This window comes from Plecotus auritus (assembly GCF_963455305.1).
Source record: "Plecotus auritus genome assembly, chromosome: 2".
NCBI lineage: Eukaryota > Metazoa > Chordata > Mammalia > Chiroptera > Vespertilionidae > Plecotus > Plecotus auritus.
Window position 1 is genome coordinate 222,854,440 of NC_137771.1, and position 18,991 is coordinate 222,873,430.

At 56.9% G+C, this 18,991-nt stretch overlaps 1 protein-coding gene across 4 annotated transcripts in view; it reads left to right on the forward strand.

The window, feature by feature from the left end:
• Nucleotides 1-211: 211 nt before the first annotated feature.
• The window catches only part of TMPRSS2 (transmembrane serine protease 2), a 33,926-nt gene continuing 15,146 nt past the window's right edge, over nt 212-18,991 (forward strand). Inside the window, exons 1-7 of one of the 4 annotated variants that reach the window (XM_080656055.1) lie at nt 662-754; nt 2,475-2,771; nt 3,327-3,390; nt 8,889-8,959; nt 12,049-12,271; nt 14,037-14,123; nt 15,564-15,683. In XM_080656055.1, coding sequence (XP_080512181.1) covers nt 8,945-8,959; nt 12,049-12,271; nt 14,037-14,123; nt 15,564-15,683 — 445 coding nt within the window. In that variant the 5' untranslated portion in view covers nt 662-754; nt 2,475-2,771; nt 3,327-3,390; nt 8,889-8,944. Of the gene's footprint in view, nt 755-2,474; nt 2,772-3,326; nt 3,391-8,888; nt 8,960-12,048; nt 12,272-14,036; nt 14,124-15,563; nt 15,684-18,991 lie in introns of all 4 variants that reach the window. The other 3 variants (XM_080656054.1, XM_080656052.1, XM_080656053.1) reach the window with 3 other exon arrangements.

Genomic DNA, 18,991 nt, shown 5'->3' on the forward strand with positions numbered 1-18,991 from the left:
CTGCCTTGGGTGGGCGGGGACTCCTGGCGCCCCTGCTGGGACGTCCCGAGGACGGGGGAGGGACTTGGGGCCTGAGGGAGAGACGGGCGGCTCAGGAGGGCCAGGGAGGGTCCTGGGCGTCCTCGGGCGCTCGTGCCCGGGTCAGCGGTCCCAGGGGCCTCGCCGAGGGTACAGGTCAGGCAGGGCTCGGGGCAGGGCTGGGGCAGGGCTCGGGCCAGCCGTCCTCAGCAGCTCGCGAAGCAGCAGCTCCCGGGATTACTTGGGGTCCCGATCGGCGTTCCCGGGAATCCCGCTCCTTAATTAAAATCGAGTCCTCGGGCTGGAGGTGCCCGGGACAGACGAGGTCCAACGGACTCGGGGAGGGAGACGCTCTCCTCCCCAGCCCTAACGTGCCGGAGGGAGACGGGGCTCGGGGCGCGTCCCCAAGTTCCCTCTGGGTCCCGCCCCGGGCCGGGTCTGGAGCGCGTCCCGGTCCTTCCCTCGGGGCACGCCTCCCCGCCACTTCCCCGCCCCCTCCCGGATCTGCCCGCGGGAGCCGCCGCTCCGGCCGCCCCGCCCCGCCCCCAGCCCGGATGACTGGGACCTGCACTTGGGGGTGTTGCCCTGGGCACTCGGACGCCGCCTCCCAGGATTAAAGCGAGAGCCCGGGAGGATCGGAGATTCCCGCGCGGGATCGAGGAGGACACGAGCTCCGTGGGAGGCGAGAGCGGGAGGAAGGGCGAGGGGCGGGGGCGCCGGGCCCAGGGTGCGGCAGGTGAGCGTCCCTGTGCGGGGTGCGTGGCGCGGGATCCCGGGAGCAGGAGGGAGAACCTGGGCGACGAGGGCGACCCCGTGCGCGGTGGAGGTGGCGGCAGGTGGAGCCAGGTGTGCGCAGGGCGAGCGTGGCCGGTGCGGGACGCGCGGGGTTGAGCGGGGCAACGCGCTCTCCGCGGGGGCTGGGAGGGTGCCACGTGCCGGGCACTCCGGGGCGCGCCGCTTGGAGACCCCCGGCATCACGCGGCTGGGGGGCTGGAGCAGACTGTCTGTGGGTCCCTGGACAGTTGGTCGGGGAAGAGGGTGCCTCGGGGTCCCTCGGGTGGGTCCCCTCGGTCGGAACCGGCCCCGCTCCACCTGTCCTCTGGGCCTGAGCTGGGGACCAGGGTGCGCCTTTTTCCTTGGGGAACGAGGAAGAAGCGGGTGTGACGACGGCCCGTTTCTTTGTTTCGGGAAAATCTCTGCAGCCCCGGAGTGTTACCTGAACTCCTTCTGCTTCTCGCTTCCCTCCCGGGGTCGGGAGAAACTGGAAACTCGCTCAGATGCCCGGAGCGATACGGCCGGCGCGGCGGGGACGGTGCGGAAAGGCTGCCGGAGGGTCCCCGCGCGAGGCACGGACGGGGGAGGGACTGCCCGCCGCCCCAGCCCTACCGCGGCGCCCCGGTAGCAGCGACGAGAGCCGGCTCCCCGGGCCCCCGCAGGAACCGGTCGGGCGGAGCTGTCCTGGACCTTGGGCGCGCGCTCCCCGCAGGAGAATCCGGCACCCGGGCGCTTCGGTCCACCGCCTGCCGGACCCGGGACAGTGGCCGGGCAGCCAAGCGCACCAGCCGGGCAGTGGGCGCCTTGCCCGCGGCCCCGGGTCCTGCGGGAGAATTGCTTTACGGCCTCAGAGTCTGTGCGTCCACATCGCAGCCGTCTGCTTGCAGGTGGCCGCCGGCCCTGGCTCAGGCCCAGGCCGGTGGTCTCATGCCAATGTCGCCCAGGGCCGCCCTGCCCCAGGGCACAGCGCGGTGGCCCCGAATGTCTTTTCGGGGTGCACAGGCATCAGGCTACGGGGGAATTCTAGTGGCTCCTTTGGGAGGGAAATGATGGCACAGCGTCCGAGGTCGACCTGGTCAGCCGGGTTCTGCAGGGCCCACCCTCAAGGCTGTGTACCCCTCAATTCAAACACGCTGGGTAGTCCCAGCGCTAAAATAAGGGGGGGCACAGGCGCATGGATCCTTGTGCTCCTGGCGCCCATCTGTGGAGAGTCACTCAGAGAATGGAAAGTTACAAAGGCAGCAGGGCGAGTTCTAGGTGTTTAGAAAACCCCAAGTGAGGGAGGGTTGTTGACTTTGCCTGGGAGGTGGGAAGGCTCTCCGGGAGTGAGAAAAGGGCGATGAAGGGTGGGGTCAGGGAGTGGGGCTGAGCTGACCAAGGCCAAGGGACCTGGGGGCGCAGGCACTGAGGGAGCCAGGGTCCCAGGGTCCTGCTGCTGAGTGAGTTGGAGGGCTCTGGTGGGTCAAGTGACCGGGATTCCCCTCAAGAGGGTTGCTCGCTGCTCCCCCAACTTTACCAGAGGCGGGGCCTGCCTCCATCCTGCACCCCAGCAGACCCTGCTGGGCAGATGAGGCCAGGGCTCCAGCTGAGCGAGCAAATACTCCGGGCAGGAGGTGGGTCCTTTGGGCTGGGACCCCTCCTGATTGGTCATTCACACCTCTGTTTCTGTCTTTCAAAAATAGCAACTGGTGACAGCACGGGCCTTTGTTTTAGGCTGGCCATTGGTTTGGTCCCCAGTGACTTCCTTCTCATGGATGCCCCCAAGGTCAACCTTCTAGCAACAGGCTTGTGAGTGCCTTGGAGCTTGGCACCCACACCCTGGCTGCCCCGCCCTGGGCCAGTCACCGGAACTGTAGGAGCAAATTTGGCCACACTGGTCTTAGAGGAACAGCAAATCAAACGTGGATGTGGCACTTCCTTCTGGCGAGACGTCCTTCCTTACCTCTTTACAGCAAGTGGAAGGAAGCTGAGGCAGGGAGGTGAGGTAACTCGTCCAAGGCCCGTGGGGAGAACTGGGGATGAGGGCAGGCTCTCTGGCTCTGGGCTGACACGTGTCACTTCCCTTGCCTTCCTCCAGGGGGTTTGAATGTGTGAAAGCCAGAGGAGAGAGGAGGAAGGGGAGCTGAGGACAGGCCTGGGGGCCTCGTGTGGAAGGGCCAGGCTAATGTCCCCCCTGGGCTGTGTGCTGACCTTCCAGAGTGATCGGAGAGGGACTCCTCAGTGGGGCTGGCCTCCTTGGGTGATGAGGCATCGAGGGACAAGACGCTGGTGAAATGTCCTGTAGATGGTGCAGCCTGGTCACACGCACAGGACAGCCTGCCAGTGATAATCGTCCTCTTCCGAGCGCACTGACTGTTTGCTCCTCTGGGTCCAGCCTGGAGGGGCGGGAGGCGGTCCATCAGGAAGCGTTGACCAGGCCCCGGGCTGGTGACGGGAGTCCCGGGGGAGCTTTGTAACAGTTTGGGGTCATTGCCTTGGTTCAGTTTCTGCATTAGACTCTGGGAGCAGCTAATCTATTTTTCTAAACCCTCCAGAAAATTCGAGGTTTGGGAATTGCCTCTCAAGTCTAAGCCTTGGGCCTGGAAGCAGAAAGGGAAGGTGAGCAGGTCAATTTACCGACTGGTCGGTTTGGGTTACTTAAGGATTGGAAGCCGTGCCTGCTGGGGAGAAGGGGAGAGGAGGGTCTGGAGGGGCATTCAAGGCCCTCAGGGCTTCCCCACCTCTGTTCTCTCCCACTGCTCTGGATCCCCAGAGGGGTCCCACCTTCCCACACTCGCTGGGCATTGCTGCTCTTCCTGGCCCCTCCTTACTCTCCAGGGTACCTGCCCTGAGGCTGGGTCTGCCCCAGAACATCAGGTGGCCTCGGGGATTGGGGTGCAAAGGTGTCAGGACCTAAGAGCTGAGATCTGCCCCAGGCTGGGCTTGGTGAGCCCCTTCGGCTCGGGGTAGGGGAGCATCACAGGCCATCTTGGGGAGCTCTGGCTTGCAAGTCCCCAGGGCAACGGGCCCTGGTATAAGGGAGGTGACATCCAACTACATGTACCATCCCCGAGACTAGCAGCGGCCCGGCTGATCACACAAGCAGTTTTGGGAGACCGTCTAGAGGAGGAATCTGAGCTCAGGCAGCCTGGGACCTGGTTTGTCCCGCCCCTGGACAGTGGTTAGAAGAGGAACTGGAACACGGGGGAAATGTCACAGGCAGCCGTAGAAGCACCTCGGGAGAAAGGCAGACAGTGTTTTCTGGGGACCGTGTGGGCAGTCCCTTGGATTGTAAACTGGCGTGTGAAGAAGGGAAGTGGCTCAAAGACAGGCTTCGCTCTTCTTAGAGGTGAGCCAGGGAGGAGGAGGAAAGGACTCGCTTCAGGTGTCCATCTCCAGGCCTTTTGTCTGTGTGTACAGACGACCATCAGGCATCAATGGGGGGGTGGGGGGCGGGGAGGTGTGCACGAGGGGGTGTAGTGCAGAAATGTGATCAGAAAGAAAAATGTTTGGAGGGCTCTCCGAGCTCGCGGTGGTGGCTGCTGATGTCTGGAAGTTCACGCCAGGACAGAAGAGCCGGGAGAGTGAGTACTTGAGAAGGGCCGAGAGGAGAGGGCATGGCGATGGCGGGCCAGTGGACGTTTGTGAGATAAATATTTCCAAGCGGGAGCCGAATTGGAAGATGAAACAAAGCCCGGTCTTTATTATTGTTGGTCTGTGTGTGGCTTGAGCCCCAGTGTCAGGTTCCCTTTAAGGTCATTGCCTTCCAAGGGGCCTTCCTGGCAGGACGCCGCACCTGACCTCATTCCAGCCCTGGAGCTGGGTTTTCTAGGGACGAGTTTAGTGTTCCTTCTTCGAGCTTCTGACCACACAGCATAAACGATCATCATGTCTGGCCTCCCAGCTAAAGCCCGGTTCTGTTCTAGAATATTCTTGAGTAATGATCTTCCAGTATTGGATCCAACAGGTTTAAGTGTGAGAACTCTGCTCTTTCCAAGATGACCCAGTTGACATTTGAACATGGTTTCCCTGGGTTGCGTGAAACCTGGCTTTCTGATATTTCTGACTATTTTTGGTCCTGGTTTTGTCCTTTGGATTTACACAAATGGAGTCCCTTTCCACGTAACAGCCCCTTCGATACCGGCAGGGAAATCCTGTTATCACAGAGTGCTCATCACGGCTGAGCCTGGTGCTGGGAACTTACACACTTCATCCTGGCCGCAACCCTGCTCATGAATTATCCCCATTTCACAGGCCGACGGGGGCCAGTTCCTGAACGCTTAGCCAGTGGCCTTCGCCACTCCCTCCTGGAGAGACCTGGACCCGTCTGTCCTGTTAGGCGTGGCTCCGCACACCTGGACCTGTGGGGTTTGTCCAGGTGCAGGCTCTCCAGCTCTCTCACTCTTACGTTGCCTCTTACTCATTTGGCCTTGGGAACTCAAAATATATCGGAACCATTTCTTGGTATGATACAAGCTAGATTTGAAAAATATTAATAAAGGACCACACCCAATTCCTGCCCTAAAAAGTTTGTTCAGGACAATGAGGCATTCATTGAAAAAGAAACGTGGATGCTGCAGGCAGTGCCTCTCCTGAGGTATTATCTCTCTCTCTCTCTCTCTCTCTCTCCCTCTCTCTCTCTCTCTCTCATCACTGTATATGCCATTTGTCAGATTGCCTTGTACTGTTTGTGTTGAACAGCTATTTAAATCTACTCTGTTACCTTTAACAGTGTGTGCTGTCCCCAACAGGCCTGAGAGCATCCTTTTGTACAATGTGATTTTGTGCAGTGGTTGAGGCATAAGGGGGCCATTTGTTCATTACATAGGGAATGTCTACTGCGGTTGCTTTTTTTGGCATTTGATGAAGGGACACAGATTCTGAGGTCCAGGAAGCTGGGCCCCATCGGTGCATCACACCGGTGATCCCTGGAAGGCGCCCGGTGTGTGTGTGGGGGGGGGCTGCACCACAGCACATGCCTGAATGGGAGTGTGAGGTGAAGTCAGTGGATCCTTCATTGTAGGGAACACCCCTGACCCCCCGGATGCATCTCTGAGACTGAGCTCATGTGCATTAGTTCGGTGGTTTTTCAAATTGGCCTCTAGCTAACGTAGGCCGAGATGTCCAGAGGAGAGACACCCCGAGAAGACACGATTCTTGTTTGGGGCCAGCCTTATTATGTTATGGGGTGCAGCTAGAATTTTACCGCAGGACCGAAGGTGACTCAGGCGTGACTCAGCTCCCTGAAAGGAAGGCCCACAGTGGACCGAAACGACCAGGTTCTGTTGTGTGTAGTGGACAAGGCGGGGTTAGGAGCTTCGAGGCGTATTTGCTTTTTTGCTACTTAAAGGAAAAGTGCTTCGTTGTGGCTGGTGTTCAGAAGGGAGAACAGTCTTCGGTGGCCTTTAAAGGGCATGAGAGAACGTTTGTGGCACAGTGCCGTCTCTAGGTTACCTGGCTCCGTTCAGAAAACAGAGATTCGCTGTCCTGCATGGGCGCGCGCGGACACGCCGTGTGAAGAGGAGCGGGACCCAAGGTGATCTCCGGGTTTCCTTTCAGACCCCGTTCGTTCCATTGGGGAAATTTCCATGTCCCTTCTTCTGGGCCAGGGGAAATCCTAGGCATTGCGACTCTCGTCTTCTACTCCAAAGACGGGGAGCTGATCCGGGCACGCTGGGTGCTTTTGGTTCTGAGGTCCTGTGGGCCATAGATGGCTGGATGAGACGGGACACGCTGCCATTAGCTCTGGGTCCCTGGGCTTTCAGTGGACCATTCATGGCCGTGGCTCCCTGCGCCTTCCTCTCCGGCTTCCTCGTCTCGCTGTTAGGGATCTGGAATGAATAGGAAGCCTGGATTTTGAGCATCGATGCCTCGCTCCTTTCAGAAGGCTCCTCAACTGGGAAAGCCGCCAGTGGATCGAATGTTCATTTCCTGAAACTTCATCCACACCTGTAACTGGTGAGCTGGCTCAGAGGCTCCCCCCAGCCCCCCACCCCCGGCAGTCACAGCAGGAAGCAGAGCGACCGGAGGGGTGAGAACGCTGCTCAGCCAGACTCTGTTCAAATGAATCTCAGGAAGGTGATGAGTTTATTCCAGCTTAGACTAGAGGGGAGTTGAGTTCACTGAGCGGATGTCAAGTTTTAGAAGGTTGTTGCCTCACGGGGCAGAGGCAGGGAAGGTATATGAATAGGTGATCATCTCGCCATTTAAAGGCTTACCGGTAAATGTTATATGTACCCTAAATGGGGATCCCTCCCCCCGTATATAGATCAGTTCTCTTTTCTCTTACCTGGAAAGCTGTTGACTTCTTTTTAATCGTAAAAAAGCCTCAGCGCTATCAACATGAACTGGTTCTTATCTTTTATCCTGACATAAAGAGTAAATAAATGATCTGGTGCATTTGGGGGGACGTCATCAACGAGGTTTCCCAAGATTAAAAAGCCATCCTCCTTCTTTATTCATAGCGTGTTGTTGTCGTTAGATTCATGAATCAGACGGTAATTCCGCTCAGGAGACAGCAGGGCGGCGGTGTGCTGGAGCAGTCTCTGCTGCCTCCCGCCTCGCTGCGTTTTCTGAGCTGGTGGATTTCCTGCCCGTAGCTCACCAGAGGCAAACCTGCACATGCCAAGCTTAGCCCCGGCCCTGCCCAACTGGCTGCTCAACATTTACCAGCCTTACAATCGCTTTTATTTAAAACAGAAATGTATGTGGCACTTACTATGTGCCAGGCACTGAGAGTGTCACTAGCATCAACTCATCTCATTCCCCGACGACCCTGGAGTGGGTGTTACTGTACCTCCTTTTGCAAATGAGGAAACGGAGGCACAGAAACGTTAACTGACCTGTCCCAGGTCATAGCTGGAGTCAGAGGTCCTGGGCTTCACCACATGCCGTGCTGCCTGCTGCTGTTTGAGCACCTACTGTGTGCCACGCACGGTACCGACGGAAACGCTCCGGACCTGGTCCCAGCCTTGAAGCCCAGAGCTTTCTCGCTGGGAACACAGTCTTGTGTACGCACGATGGCAAAGGCCATTCCTCGAAGCATTCTTTGGTCCTTGCCAGGAAGCAGGGAAAAAGCCCTCATTTGCCACAAGAGGGAGAGGGAGGACAGATGGGCCTTTCCCACCGAGCTTTCTGTGTTGACGGTCTTTCTAGATATTACTGTGAGCGCTTCGCAGACAGCAAGCAAATGACCCAAAGCTTCCTCTTCATTAGGAACCATCCCGAAGATGACTTCTGAATTTCTTTCCTGCGTTTAGGCTGGTCAGTGGAGGCGTGGGTGGGTGTGGATGTGTTTCACAGATTTTTTTTTTTACGTGTGTGTTTACTGAAAAATGGAAGATTCCATATGGCTTAGTTAAAAAGCCAGGTGTGGCCTCTACTTGGTACTAAGTCAGGGGTGGGCAAACTTTTTGACTCGAGGGCCACAATGGGTTCTTAAACTGGACCGGAGGGCCGGAACAAAAGCATGGATGGAGTGTTTGTGTGAACTAATATAAATTCAAAGTAAAGGAGCGGAGGGGAGAGCAAGAGAACCGGATAGAACAGCCAGATCCGGCCCGCGGGCCGTAGTTTGCCCACGGCTGTACTAAGTCCTAGGCCACCTGCAGGTGTGGGGCTGCTTCCTCGTGCCGCTGGGTGCGCTCTCTGCAGGTGCGAGCCGGGTCGCGTCTGACAGACGGGTGCCCGCTGTCACTCGGTGCCCGGCACTGCCTGCACCCGCTCATTGAATCCTCAACTGAACGAGGGAGTGTGGTGACGATGTGCACTCCGCCTGAGGTTTAGAGAGGGTTCGTTTGGGCCCAGGGATACTTCCAGGAAGTGGCCCTGCCGGGAGTTGACGCCAGGTGCTTCTGCTGACCTTGAGGCCGAGTCACCGTGTGTGTTTCTGGTCCCTGGATTCTCCTTTGGGTGGAGGTAACCTCGAGCGGGCGTGGCCTCCCGGCTGGTGAGAGCCGCAGCCCTGGACTCCTCCGTGGGCAGCCGCGGGGAGGACTCGGCGGTCTGTTCTGGAGAGAGGTAGCTCTCACTTGGACAGTTTTCTAGTTCTTTCTCAGCTGATCTTCTGGACACGAACTGGTATGGAAAGATCACAGTCTTGTCATCCTTCCTTCTAGGTCCTCTTGAACGTTCCAGATACCTCCCGTTACCTGATGCTGCTGGCCAAGTCGGGATGGCTTTAAACTCAGTGAGTGGTGGACTGCCACGCGCCTGCGCTTTTCCTTGTTCTCTCATTCCTCCTGGTAGTTCCCGGGGGGTGGGGGTGGGGGAGGGTGGTCAGCACGTTAGGAGCTGTTTGTTGGGACTGTGTGTGCTCCGTGGAGGTTGGTCGAGGCCTTCTGTACATTACAGGTGAGCAGGAGGCAGGGTGTGGCCACAGAGCAGCTGCTCAGAGGAGAGTCCCGAAGCTGTTGGGGGGGGGGGGTGTGGGAGAGGTGGGTTCTCACCTTGGCCTCTGCTCTTCCTGCCCTAAGGGTGGGGGTGGGGCAGGGCCGGGGTGGTGTGGGTACAGATGGGGGCAGGATGGTGCTAAGAGGGGTAAGTCCCAGGAAGAAAGTGTGTAGGGTACATGGGCCAGCAGACTGTCATGTAGTCTTTTTTTTTTTTTTTAATATATTTTATTGATTTTTTACAGAGAGGAAGGGAGAGGGATAGAGAGTTAGAAACATCGATGAGAGAGAAACATCGATCAGCTGCCTCCTGCACACCCCCTACTGAGGATGTGCCCGCAACCAAGGTACATGCCCTTGACCGGAATCGAACCCGGGACCCTTCAGTCCGCAGGCCGACGCTCTATCCACTGAGCCAAACCGGTTTCGGCAATGTAGTCTTGCCCCTGATACACTGGGACAGGTCCTCACTGACTGGGGCACCAGGCCGGCTCTCTCTCCCTGGAACCCCCCACTGGAGACAGATGCACTTTCCTCACTCACCATCATATCGCCCAGGTTCATCTTGTTCCTGGAATAACTCTTTATGAAGAGTTGTAGTTACTAACAGTTTTCTAGGTCCTGTATCTGGAGAATAGCCCTTGCTCCCGCGCCCTCATTTGTTACGGGTTATATATTCCTGGTCCATTTTAAACTTCAAGCCCGCGGCACGGGAACCTGCAGGACAAACGCCCGTGCTTGCTGCAGCCTTTCCGGGTGGACGGCATGTTCTCAGATGCTTCCGATAGGGCCGAACACACGTGCCGCTTGTTTTAGCTCTGTGCCCATTTAGGCGGGAGATTACATCTCGTTTTCTCTTTCTGTCTGCGGCTGCATTTAGACTCGTACTCTTTAGACCTTAGAAGGAGAGCATCGGTGAGTTATTAAGTGAAGGTGGACTCCGGGAGCCTGCATTTGGCTCACTTCTTCATAATCACGCTTCCCTGAAGGCTCCGTTTAAAATTCCAAGCATTGAGTTGCCTCTGCTCAGAGTACCTGTCCTCTCTGAGATCGCAATCAACAAGACAGGAGGGGAGAAATTAACCAGGGGGAAGAAAGGTTGCCTGGGGACCTCCCAGCCAGTGGGTGACTGAAGTGCTGACAGGTGGAAGGCTGAGAGGATCTAGAGTGGCCTGCTTGGGGGGGTGGGGTGCCTTGAAGGGTAGGCCTGGAGAGGCAATTTAAAAAATATATATTTTTATTGACTTCAGAGAGGAAGGAAGAGGGAAAGAAAGATAGAAACATCCATGATGAGAGAGAATCATTGATCAGCTGCCTCCTGCATGCCCCCTACTGGGGATCAGGCCTGCAACTTGGGCATGTGCCCTGACCAGGAATCAAACCAGTGACCTCTTGGTGCTTGGGTTGATACTCAACTGCTGAACCATGCCTGGCTGGGCCTGGAGAGGCAATTTTTAAGTAGGAAGAGAAGAAGGGCTTTCTAAGAACACAAACCAGCCCAAGGCCGCAGCGGAGAATAAAATTCAATGGCTGGGGCCGTACCGTCCACTTTGGGACCCAGAAATTCCACACACTCTCCACAAAATGCACGTGCTGCATAAGGAAGTTATTGTTTTAGGCAGAACTGCTAAGCAGCCCCCAATTGTAAAGCAGGTACATGCCCTTTAATAAGAGATGGCGAGTACACGTGATATGCTTTTGTAAGAGAAGAGGAGCTACAAAAGGAATTTGCAAGTAACATGCACAGGTAAATTTGGTAACCTCTGTCACTCACGTGTCTCTCTGTAAAATGGGTATATTTATAAATCTGGTATTGCTAGTGGATAACTTTATACCCCATTCTCAAGGTATTGACTCATTCCCAAACGTCCACACGTTTTCTTAAAAAGGGAATGTGTGGAATGGGGGAAGGAGGTCAAAAAAGTGCGAACTTCCAGCTAGAAGATAAATAAGCCCCAGGCAATGGGTAGCACGTTGACTGAAGTGAACGATACTGTACTGCGTATTTGAAAGCTCTTAAAAAAATACATCTTAAAAGTTCTCATAAGAAAAAGTTTTTTAACCATGTATGGTGATGGAAGTTAACTAGACTTTGGTAAACATTTCACAATTTGTACAAATATCAAATTATGTTGTACACCTGAAACTAATATAATATTACATGTCAATTAACTATACTAATAAAAGGGTAATATGCTAATTAGACCGGGTTGACTGGACATCTTCCAGACATCCGACTTCCTTCCGGACAAAGCCATAGTGGCGGGGGCCGAGGCAATCAGGCCGGCAGGGGAGCAGTTAGGGGGCATCCAGGCCAGCAGGGGTGCAGTTAGGGGGTGATCAGGCCAGCAGGGGTGCAGTTAGGGGGCGATCAGGTCGGCAGGGGAGAGTTAGGGGGCAACCAGGCCAGCAGGGGAGCAGTTAGGAGGTGACCAGGCCAGCAAGGGAACAGTTAGGAGGTGACCAGGCTGGCAGGTGAGCAGTTAGGGGGTGATTAGGTTGGCAGGGGACCAGTTAGGCGGCAGCCAGGCTGGCAGGGGACCAGTTAGGGGTGATCAGGCAGGCAGGCAGGTGAGTGGTTAGGAGCCAGCAGTCCCGGATTGCGAGGGGGATGTCCGACTGTCAGTTTAGGCCCCTGCGGGATGGGTCCTAAACTGGCAGTCGGACATCCCTCGAGGGGTCCCAGATTGGAGAGGGTGCAGGCCAGGCTGAGAGACCCCTCCCCGCCCCCCGTGCACGAATTTCATGCACCAGGCCTCTAGTACCTCAATAAAGAAATGAATATTAATTGAAAACTTGGTTAGCCTTTATCCTAGGTAAGTTTGACTTTTGGCATAATTAGGGTCATTAGGGTTGCATATTATACATCTTCTTTTTTATTGTTTAGGGATTACCACCAGGTGTTGGACCTTACTACGAAAACCATGGGTACCAGCCCGAAAACCTGTACCCGCCACGGCCCTCTGTGGACCCCAGTGCCTACGCGGTGTATCCAGCTCCCTACTACCCGCCCACGGTGCCCCAGTACGCCCCCAGGGTTCTGACGCACACCTCGACACCCGCCGTCCGCACGCAGCCCAAGTCCCCATCGAGGACACTGTGCACCTCAAGTAGGAACCTGTTTTGCATGTATTTCCCATACAGGAACCCACGTTTGGGGTCGGCCTTCTCTAGTGGGCTCTGTGCTCCCATCAGCTCTGTGGCCATCTCTCCTCGGCGTGGGGCTGGGCTGTGTAACATGCCTTTCCCCTCACCCTTCGCCCTGCCCTTCCCGGTGTCAGCTGCCAGGTGTCACCTTCTGGCCCCAGGCCTCTCAGAGTACAAGGGATATTCTTGAACTCAATGACTCTGTTTGCTTGAGCAACAGCCATCGGTGGTATTTCACATTGAAGCACAATGTGTACACATCTGACCGTTTAGGTTTTGGAGAATGAGGGTCAACAAGCCTGTGGTGCAAACAGTTGACACCAGACACAGTAGGGCTGTATCAACCATAGACTAAGTGGATGACGATGAAGGTAAAGGGACAGTAAGTTATAATTAAACTCAACAGCAGGTACAGTTGCAAACAGCACTCTGGACCGAGCAGACACTGATTCCAAAGCACTTGTCCACCAAAGGTAAGACCAGGGCTGCCTTGCCCGCATGCTCCTAGCGAGAGCTGGGCAGAGTGCCCGCCGCACACTCGAGAGGTCAAGCCTACCCAATTTAATATTCCGCAACTCGCCAGGCAAGCGGTGTTTTTCTTAGATAAAACGACACACATGGAAGTCACCCAAGGGAAATGATTATCCTTGGCCAATGGGTAGGACTGGCTATTTGGAATTTCCCCAGAGAGAGCGGCCTCTTTCACTCCGCTCTGCCTGCCCAAGACGTAATCCCTGTCGGCCGAGTTGTGATAAGGTGGCAGGGTGGCACTTGGCGCCTCTGGACCAGTGACCTTGACCTCACCTGGGAGCCTGCACAGTCAGGCCTCCCTCTCCCCATCTGCATGGAGATCTCGGGTGGTTACCAGGCTCCCCAGGTGATCCTCAGCCGGTCACAGTTCACAAGCTTGAGAGCAGACTGTGGAATTCGCAGAATGTGATAACAAAACAAAAAGCAAGAGGCGTGGCTTTGAGCCCAAGTCGGATGGGCCTCCACTTGCCTGACTGACTTCCAGAAGCGCTGATGTGTACCTCTGGGTGTACCTCTGGGTGCACCGGGTCTCCCCACGCCGCTCCCTCCCCAGCCCGATGTCCTCCTGAATAAACTAAGGGGGTCGGAGGGTCTGTTACCCTCCCCTCCACCTCCACCTTCCTTCCAACGAAAGTTCCCCGTAGGAATTGTGGGGTTGGGGGTGTGGCCCCGTCCTCGGAACCTCTGTACCACTTCTGGCTTTCGCCCTGACCTACGATGGCACGTCCGTTCGTTTTGACTAGAGAGCATTGGTTTCCTTTTCCAAAGTCTTTTTTTTTTTTTTTTTTTTTAATATATTTTATTGATTCCAGAGAGGGAGAAGGAGAGAGACAGAAACATCAGTGAGGAGAGAGAATCATTGATCGGCTGCCTCCTCCTGTGAGAAAAGCTTCTAGGTTTATTGAATTTCGAGTCCCGGGGGTTGCCTTGGCAGGGCCAGACCAAATGGTTTTGTGGGTCTTATACGGCCCGTGGGCGGACATCCCCCACCCCTGCTTCACATCATGGCTTGCTGCTCTAGCATATGTTTAGTACATGGAACAAGGATGACCTCCCAGGATATGCTTTTAAAGGTCACATTTTTAAGTGCCTAAGGAATCATTTCTCGACATGCGATGTTATAAAGGAATGGATAACGTCTGAGAGTGTGACTTCAAGCCCTCCGCAATGAATGGTGCGCTTGTTTCTTTTTCTCAGAGACGAAGAAGGTGCTGTGCATCACCGTGGCCCTGGTGGCCGTCCTCGCCGGAGCAGTGGCGGCCGCTCTCCTGCTCTGGAAGTTCAGTAAGTGGGGAGCAGCCCCTGACGCCGGAGAGGGCGCGATTGAGGCCAGGCGCTGGGTGCTCGGCTGGCTCTGGGGCTGGGCGCTGGGTGCTGGGGCTGGGTGCTGGGGCTAGTGCTGGGTGCTGGGGCTGGCGCTGGGTGCTCGGGCTGGCACTGGGTGCTGGGACTGGCCCTGAGTGCTGGGGCTGGCGCTGGGTGCTGGGGGCTGGCCCTGGGTGCTGGGGCTGGCACTGGGTGTGGGGCTGGCCCTAGGTGCTGGGGCGGGGCCTGGGTGCTGGGGGCTGGCCCTGGGTGCTGGGGACTGGCCCTGAGTGCTGGGGCTGGTGCTGGGTGCTCGGGCTGGCACTGGGTGCTGGGGCTGGCGCTGGGTGCTGGGGGCTAGCGCTGGGTGCTGGGGCTGGCACTGGGTGTGGGGCTGGCCCTAGGTGCTGGGGCGGGGCCTGGGTGCTGGGGGCTGGCCCTGGGTGCTGGGGACTGGCCCTGAGTGCTGGGGCTGGTGCTGGGTGCTCGGGCTGGCACTGGGTGCTCGGGCTGGCACTGGGTGCTCGGCTGGCGCTGGGTGCTAAGCATTCGTGGCCCTGCTCTGTGGGCCGGGGCTCCCTCCCTCAGCCCTTCCTGAAGTTTCCCTCTTACCTAGCGAGCTGCTTCTCTTTGCTTCCGTTTAGCCGTGGCGATGCACCAATAACCACTCTTGGAAGCAGGCAGCCTCCTTGTCTGGGTTGCGTGCTTCCTCCTAATCTGAGGGTGGTCACAGCCCCGTGCCATTTCTGTGGTGTTGACATTCCAAGTTTACCCAGTGGTTCGGGGCACTAGGTGCCACCTGGCACTCTGCGCACAGGCTCCCCGCCTTGGGGCCCACCTGGTGCCCTGTGACACAGTGGTGGCTGCAGGCCAGCCTGCCCTCCTCCTGCCACCAGGCCTTTCCCAGCAGCCGAGGGCCCTGGGAGTCACCTGTGGGGCAGAGAGGGCGTGGAGCCTGCCCAAGTCCAAGGCCGGGAGCCATTCCTCTGGCCTGAGAGGAGCGTGCCTAGGGTTCTGCCTTGCTGTCCTGCAGCCCTGTTTCCTTTTCTTTTGTTTTAAGGATTTTTGTTGTGTTTTTTAAAGTTTTATCCATTGATTTGAGAGAGGAAAAGAAATATCAAGTTGTTGTTCCACTCATTTATGCATTCATTGCTTGATTCCTGCATGTGCCCTGACTGGGGACCGAACCTGCATCCTTGGCTTATCGGGACGACGCTCTCCCCTACTGAGCTATCCGGCCTCAGCTGCAGCCTGTGTTCTTTGCTGTGTTGCAGCTAGGACACATCCCCTCCTTATTAAAAGAAGGGGGACAGGTTCTTCCCCTTTGCTGCGTGGGGTGGATGACACTCCGTGGTGGGCGAGAGGCAGGTTCCTTGGTTCCTGAGCCTGACGGGTGTCTCCCTCCCATCTCTCTGCAAGTGGAGAACAGGTGCCTGGTGTCGGGGATGGAGTGTGGCTCCTCGGGGACCTGTGTCAGCGCCTCTCTCTGGTGCGACGGGATCCTGCACTGTCCCAGCGGGGAGGACGAGAACCAGTGCGGTGAGTGGGAAGCTGCACGTGGCCAGGGACTGGGCGCCGGGGTCCACCGTGTCCGGGGTCCACTCTGCCCGGGGTCCACTCTGCCCGGGGTCCACCGTGTCCGGGGTCCACCGTGTCCGGGGTCCACTCTGCCCGGGGTCCACCATGTCCAGGGTCCACTCTGCCCGGGGCCCACCATGTCCGGGGTCCACCGTGTCCGGGGTCCACTCTGCCCAGGGTCCACCGTGTCCGGGGTCCACTCTGCCCAGGGTCCACCGTGTCCGGGGTCCACCGTGTCCAGGGTCCACTCTGCCCGGGGTCCACCATGTCCGGGGTCCACCGTGTCCGGGGTCCACCGTGTCCCGGGTCCCCCATGTCCCGGGTCCACCGTGTCCCGGGTCCACCGTGTCTGGGGTCCACAGTGTCCGGGGTCCACTGTGTCCGGGGTCCACCGTGTCCAGGGTCCACTCTGCCCGGGGTCCACCGTGTCCCGGGTCCACCGTGTCCAGGGTCCACCGTGTCCAGGGTCCACTCTGCCCGGGGTCCACTCTGCCCAGGGTCCACCGTGTCCGGGGTCCACCGTGTCCCGGATCCCCCGTGTCCAAGGTCCACCGTGTCCGGGGTCCACCGTGTCTGGGGTCCACAGTGTCCGGGGTCCACTGTGTCCGGGGTCCACTATGTCCGGGGCATGATGGTTGCAGGCCATGTCCATTACATCATGAGTCCCTACCTGTAGCCTTGGGTTAACCCCGATTTTCAGATGAGGAGACAGGCTCAGAGGGGGTGTGCTCCTCACTCTGCATCGCACAGCGGTGGGGGGGACATGACAGGGCCAGTCCCCATGACAGGGGCCATGCCCACTCCCATCCCACAGATGTCCCACACGGCAGTAAAGGTGAGCAACCGCGCACAATGTGAAGTTGAGCGCACGGTGTTTTTGTGGCTGGCAGGGGGCAGTGAGGCTGGCTAGCGGAGCTGGGCTAACGTCGCTGGTACCCAACCCAGAGTAAAAGGCCGGTCCTCTGAGCTGGTCACGCGTCATGCAGTGCCTGCCGGGAAAGACTGCATCCTGGTCATCCCCCTGCGCCGTGGCCTCCTCGCAAGCTTCCCCTCCTGCTCGTCCTCGCTTCCATGTAGACACACCATGTATGTACACATACACACACATGCCTGGGCCCTGGGCTGGCCTCAGCCGCCGCATGGTCACCTGTGTCCGCAGGCGAAGGCCTCTCTGCCGGGAGCTCCCGGTCGGGGAGCATTTGCACTGGCAAGTGGCTCACGCACGCTTCAAACTTGGGACAGAGTGCCTGCCTCTGCGTTAGCGCCGATGTTTGTCAGCAGTTTCTTACGTAAACTGGGGTGTTTGTGAGGCTGAGTGGAGGGCGGTGGAGATTCCGGGTAGAATGGAGTTTGATATTTCCCATGTGCATGTGCGAGACAGACTCGTGTTAACCTGGACAGTCTCTTCCTCGCTCTCCTTTAACATATAAGTTGTATGTATTTAAATACTTGCAGAATTAATATACTCAAGTGGATCAGAATTCAGGAAGTACCAAAGGGTATGCAGTGAGAGATTTTATCCCCCGACTCTGCTTACACACACACACACTCATACACCAACTCACACACCACACACACTCTCATGTATGCACACCACTGTACAAGCATACATGTATACGCACACACTCTCACATAGACACACCACATAGACACACTCTCATGTACACACACACATATGCCTGTTCACCAGCCAATCATGGTGTTTTTCAGGTGCAACTAATATGAGTTTCTTGCTTCTCCTTCAGGAGAGATTTTGCATAAACAAACACATATTGTTTGCATGTTAAGGCCATTTCCCTGTGGCTGCCATCCAGCCGGCTCCACAGCACGCAGCCTGGAATTGGGACTCGGCTCCTCCCCGTCCCCTCTGCTGCCCAGAGTCCCTGCGTGTGGCCGCGCCCTCCGTCCCAGTCTCCTCCTGGGGACAGTTAGTCTGCCCCCCATGTGTTGTCACACACATGCGCCAAGCACGTGCGCACATCGGGGACTGTTTCCTACCGTCCCAGAAGTAGACTGCTGGGTTGGAGGGTGTGCGTGTGTAATCTGCTAGGTCCCCCTCAATGTGGTTGTGCTATGACCTAATTTTCTTATCAGTTATTCACATGAAACAAAGTAGATGGACGCGACGTGTGTGGTCCGTACTATAGCAGAACAGGCATGCGATGCGCTTTGAATCCGTCCTCCCTGGAGAGGAGGTAATTTTCCTCAAGACGCACGGCTCCGGACATGAAGACCACCAGCCGCTCATGGAGAATGAGTAACGAGTGGAGCTTTCTTTCCACGTTAGTTCACTTTCTACGTCCATTGCTGTGCTTTCTGTGAGCATTAAACTCTCGGGAGAGAAACGGGAGAGCCACTCGAGGTGCTGCGGTCACCATGCTGGCTTGGACACCTGAGAGTTGCTAAGAGGGCAGGCGAAGTGGTCTCACCACCAAAGGAGGGCAGGAAAAATCAGGTCCAGGTGCTGGAGATGTTAATCAGCTTGATTGCAGCGATTATTTCACAATGCATACGCATATCAGAAAAACATAAATATATACAACTAGAGGTCTGGTGCACGAAATTCGTGCATGGGGGTGTTGTCCCTCAGCCTGGCCTGCACTCTCTCACAATCCGGGACCCCTCAGGGGTTGTCTAACTGCCAGTTTGGGCCCGATCCCACAGGGATCCCTGCGGGATCGGGCCCAAACCGGCAGTCGGACATCCCTCTTGCAATCCGGGACCACTGGCTCCTAACCGCTCACCTGCCTGCCTGCCTGATCACCCCTAACCCCTCTGCCTGCCTGCCTCATTGCCCCTAACCCCTCTGCCTGCCTGCCTGATCACCCCTAACCCCTCTGCCTGCCTGCCTAATTGCCCCTAACCCCTCTGCCTGCCTCATTGCCCCTAACCACTTGCCTGCCTGCCTGATCGCCCCTAACTGCTCACCTGCCTGACTGATCACCCCTAATCACCTCTGCCTCAACCCCAGCCACAGCAGCTTTGTCGGGAAGGACATCTGGCTGTCCAGTCTAATTATCATATTACGCTTTTATTATTATAGATTGTACACCTTAAATATACACAATTTTATTTGTCCGTTCTACCTCAGTAAAGCTCAAACAAATGTCACCATACCAAAAAAGCACACACCTGCTTGCGACCGGCTCGGTGGGCCCTCGGGTGCACCCCGTCCGCTTTTCCGAGTTAGCCCTTGAACGCAGATGGTTGGAAGGGAAAACAAATCCCCCACATTATCCACAAAGCAAGGCGGACTGTCTCCCTTACTT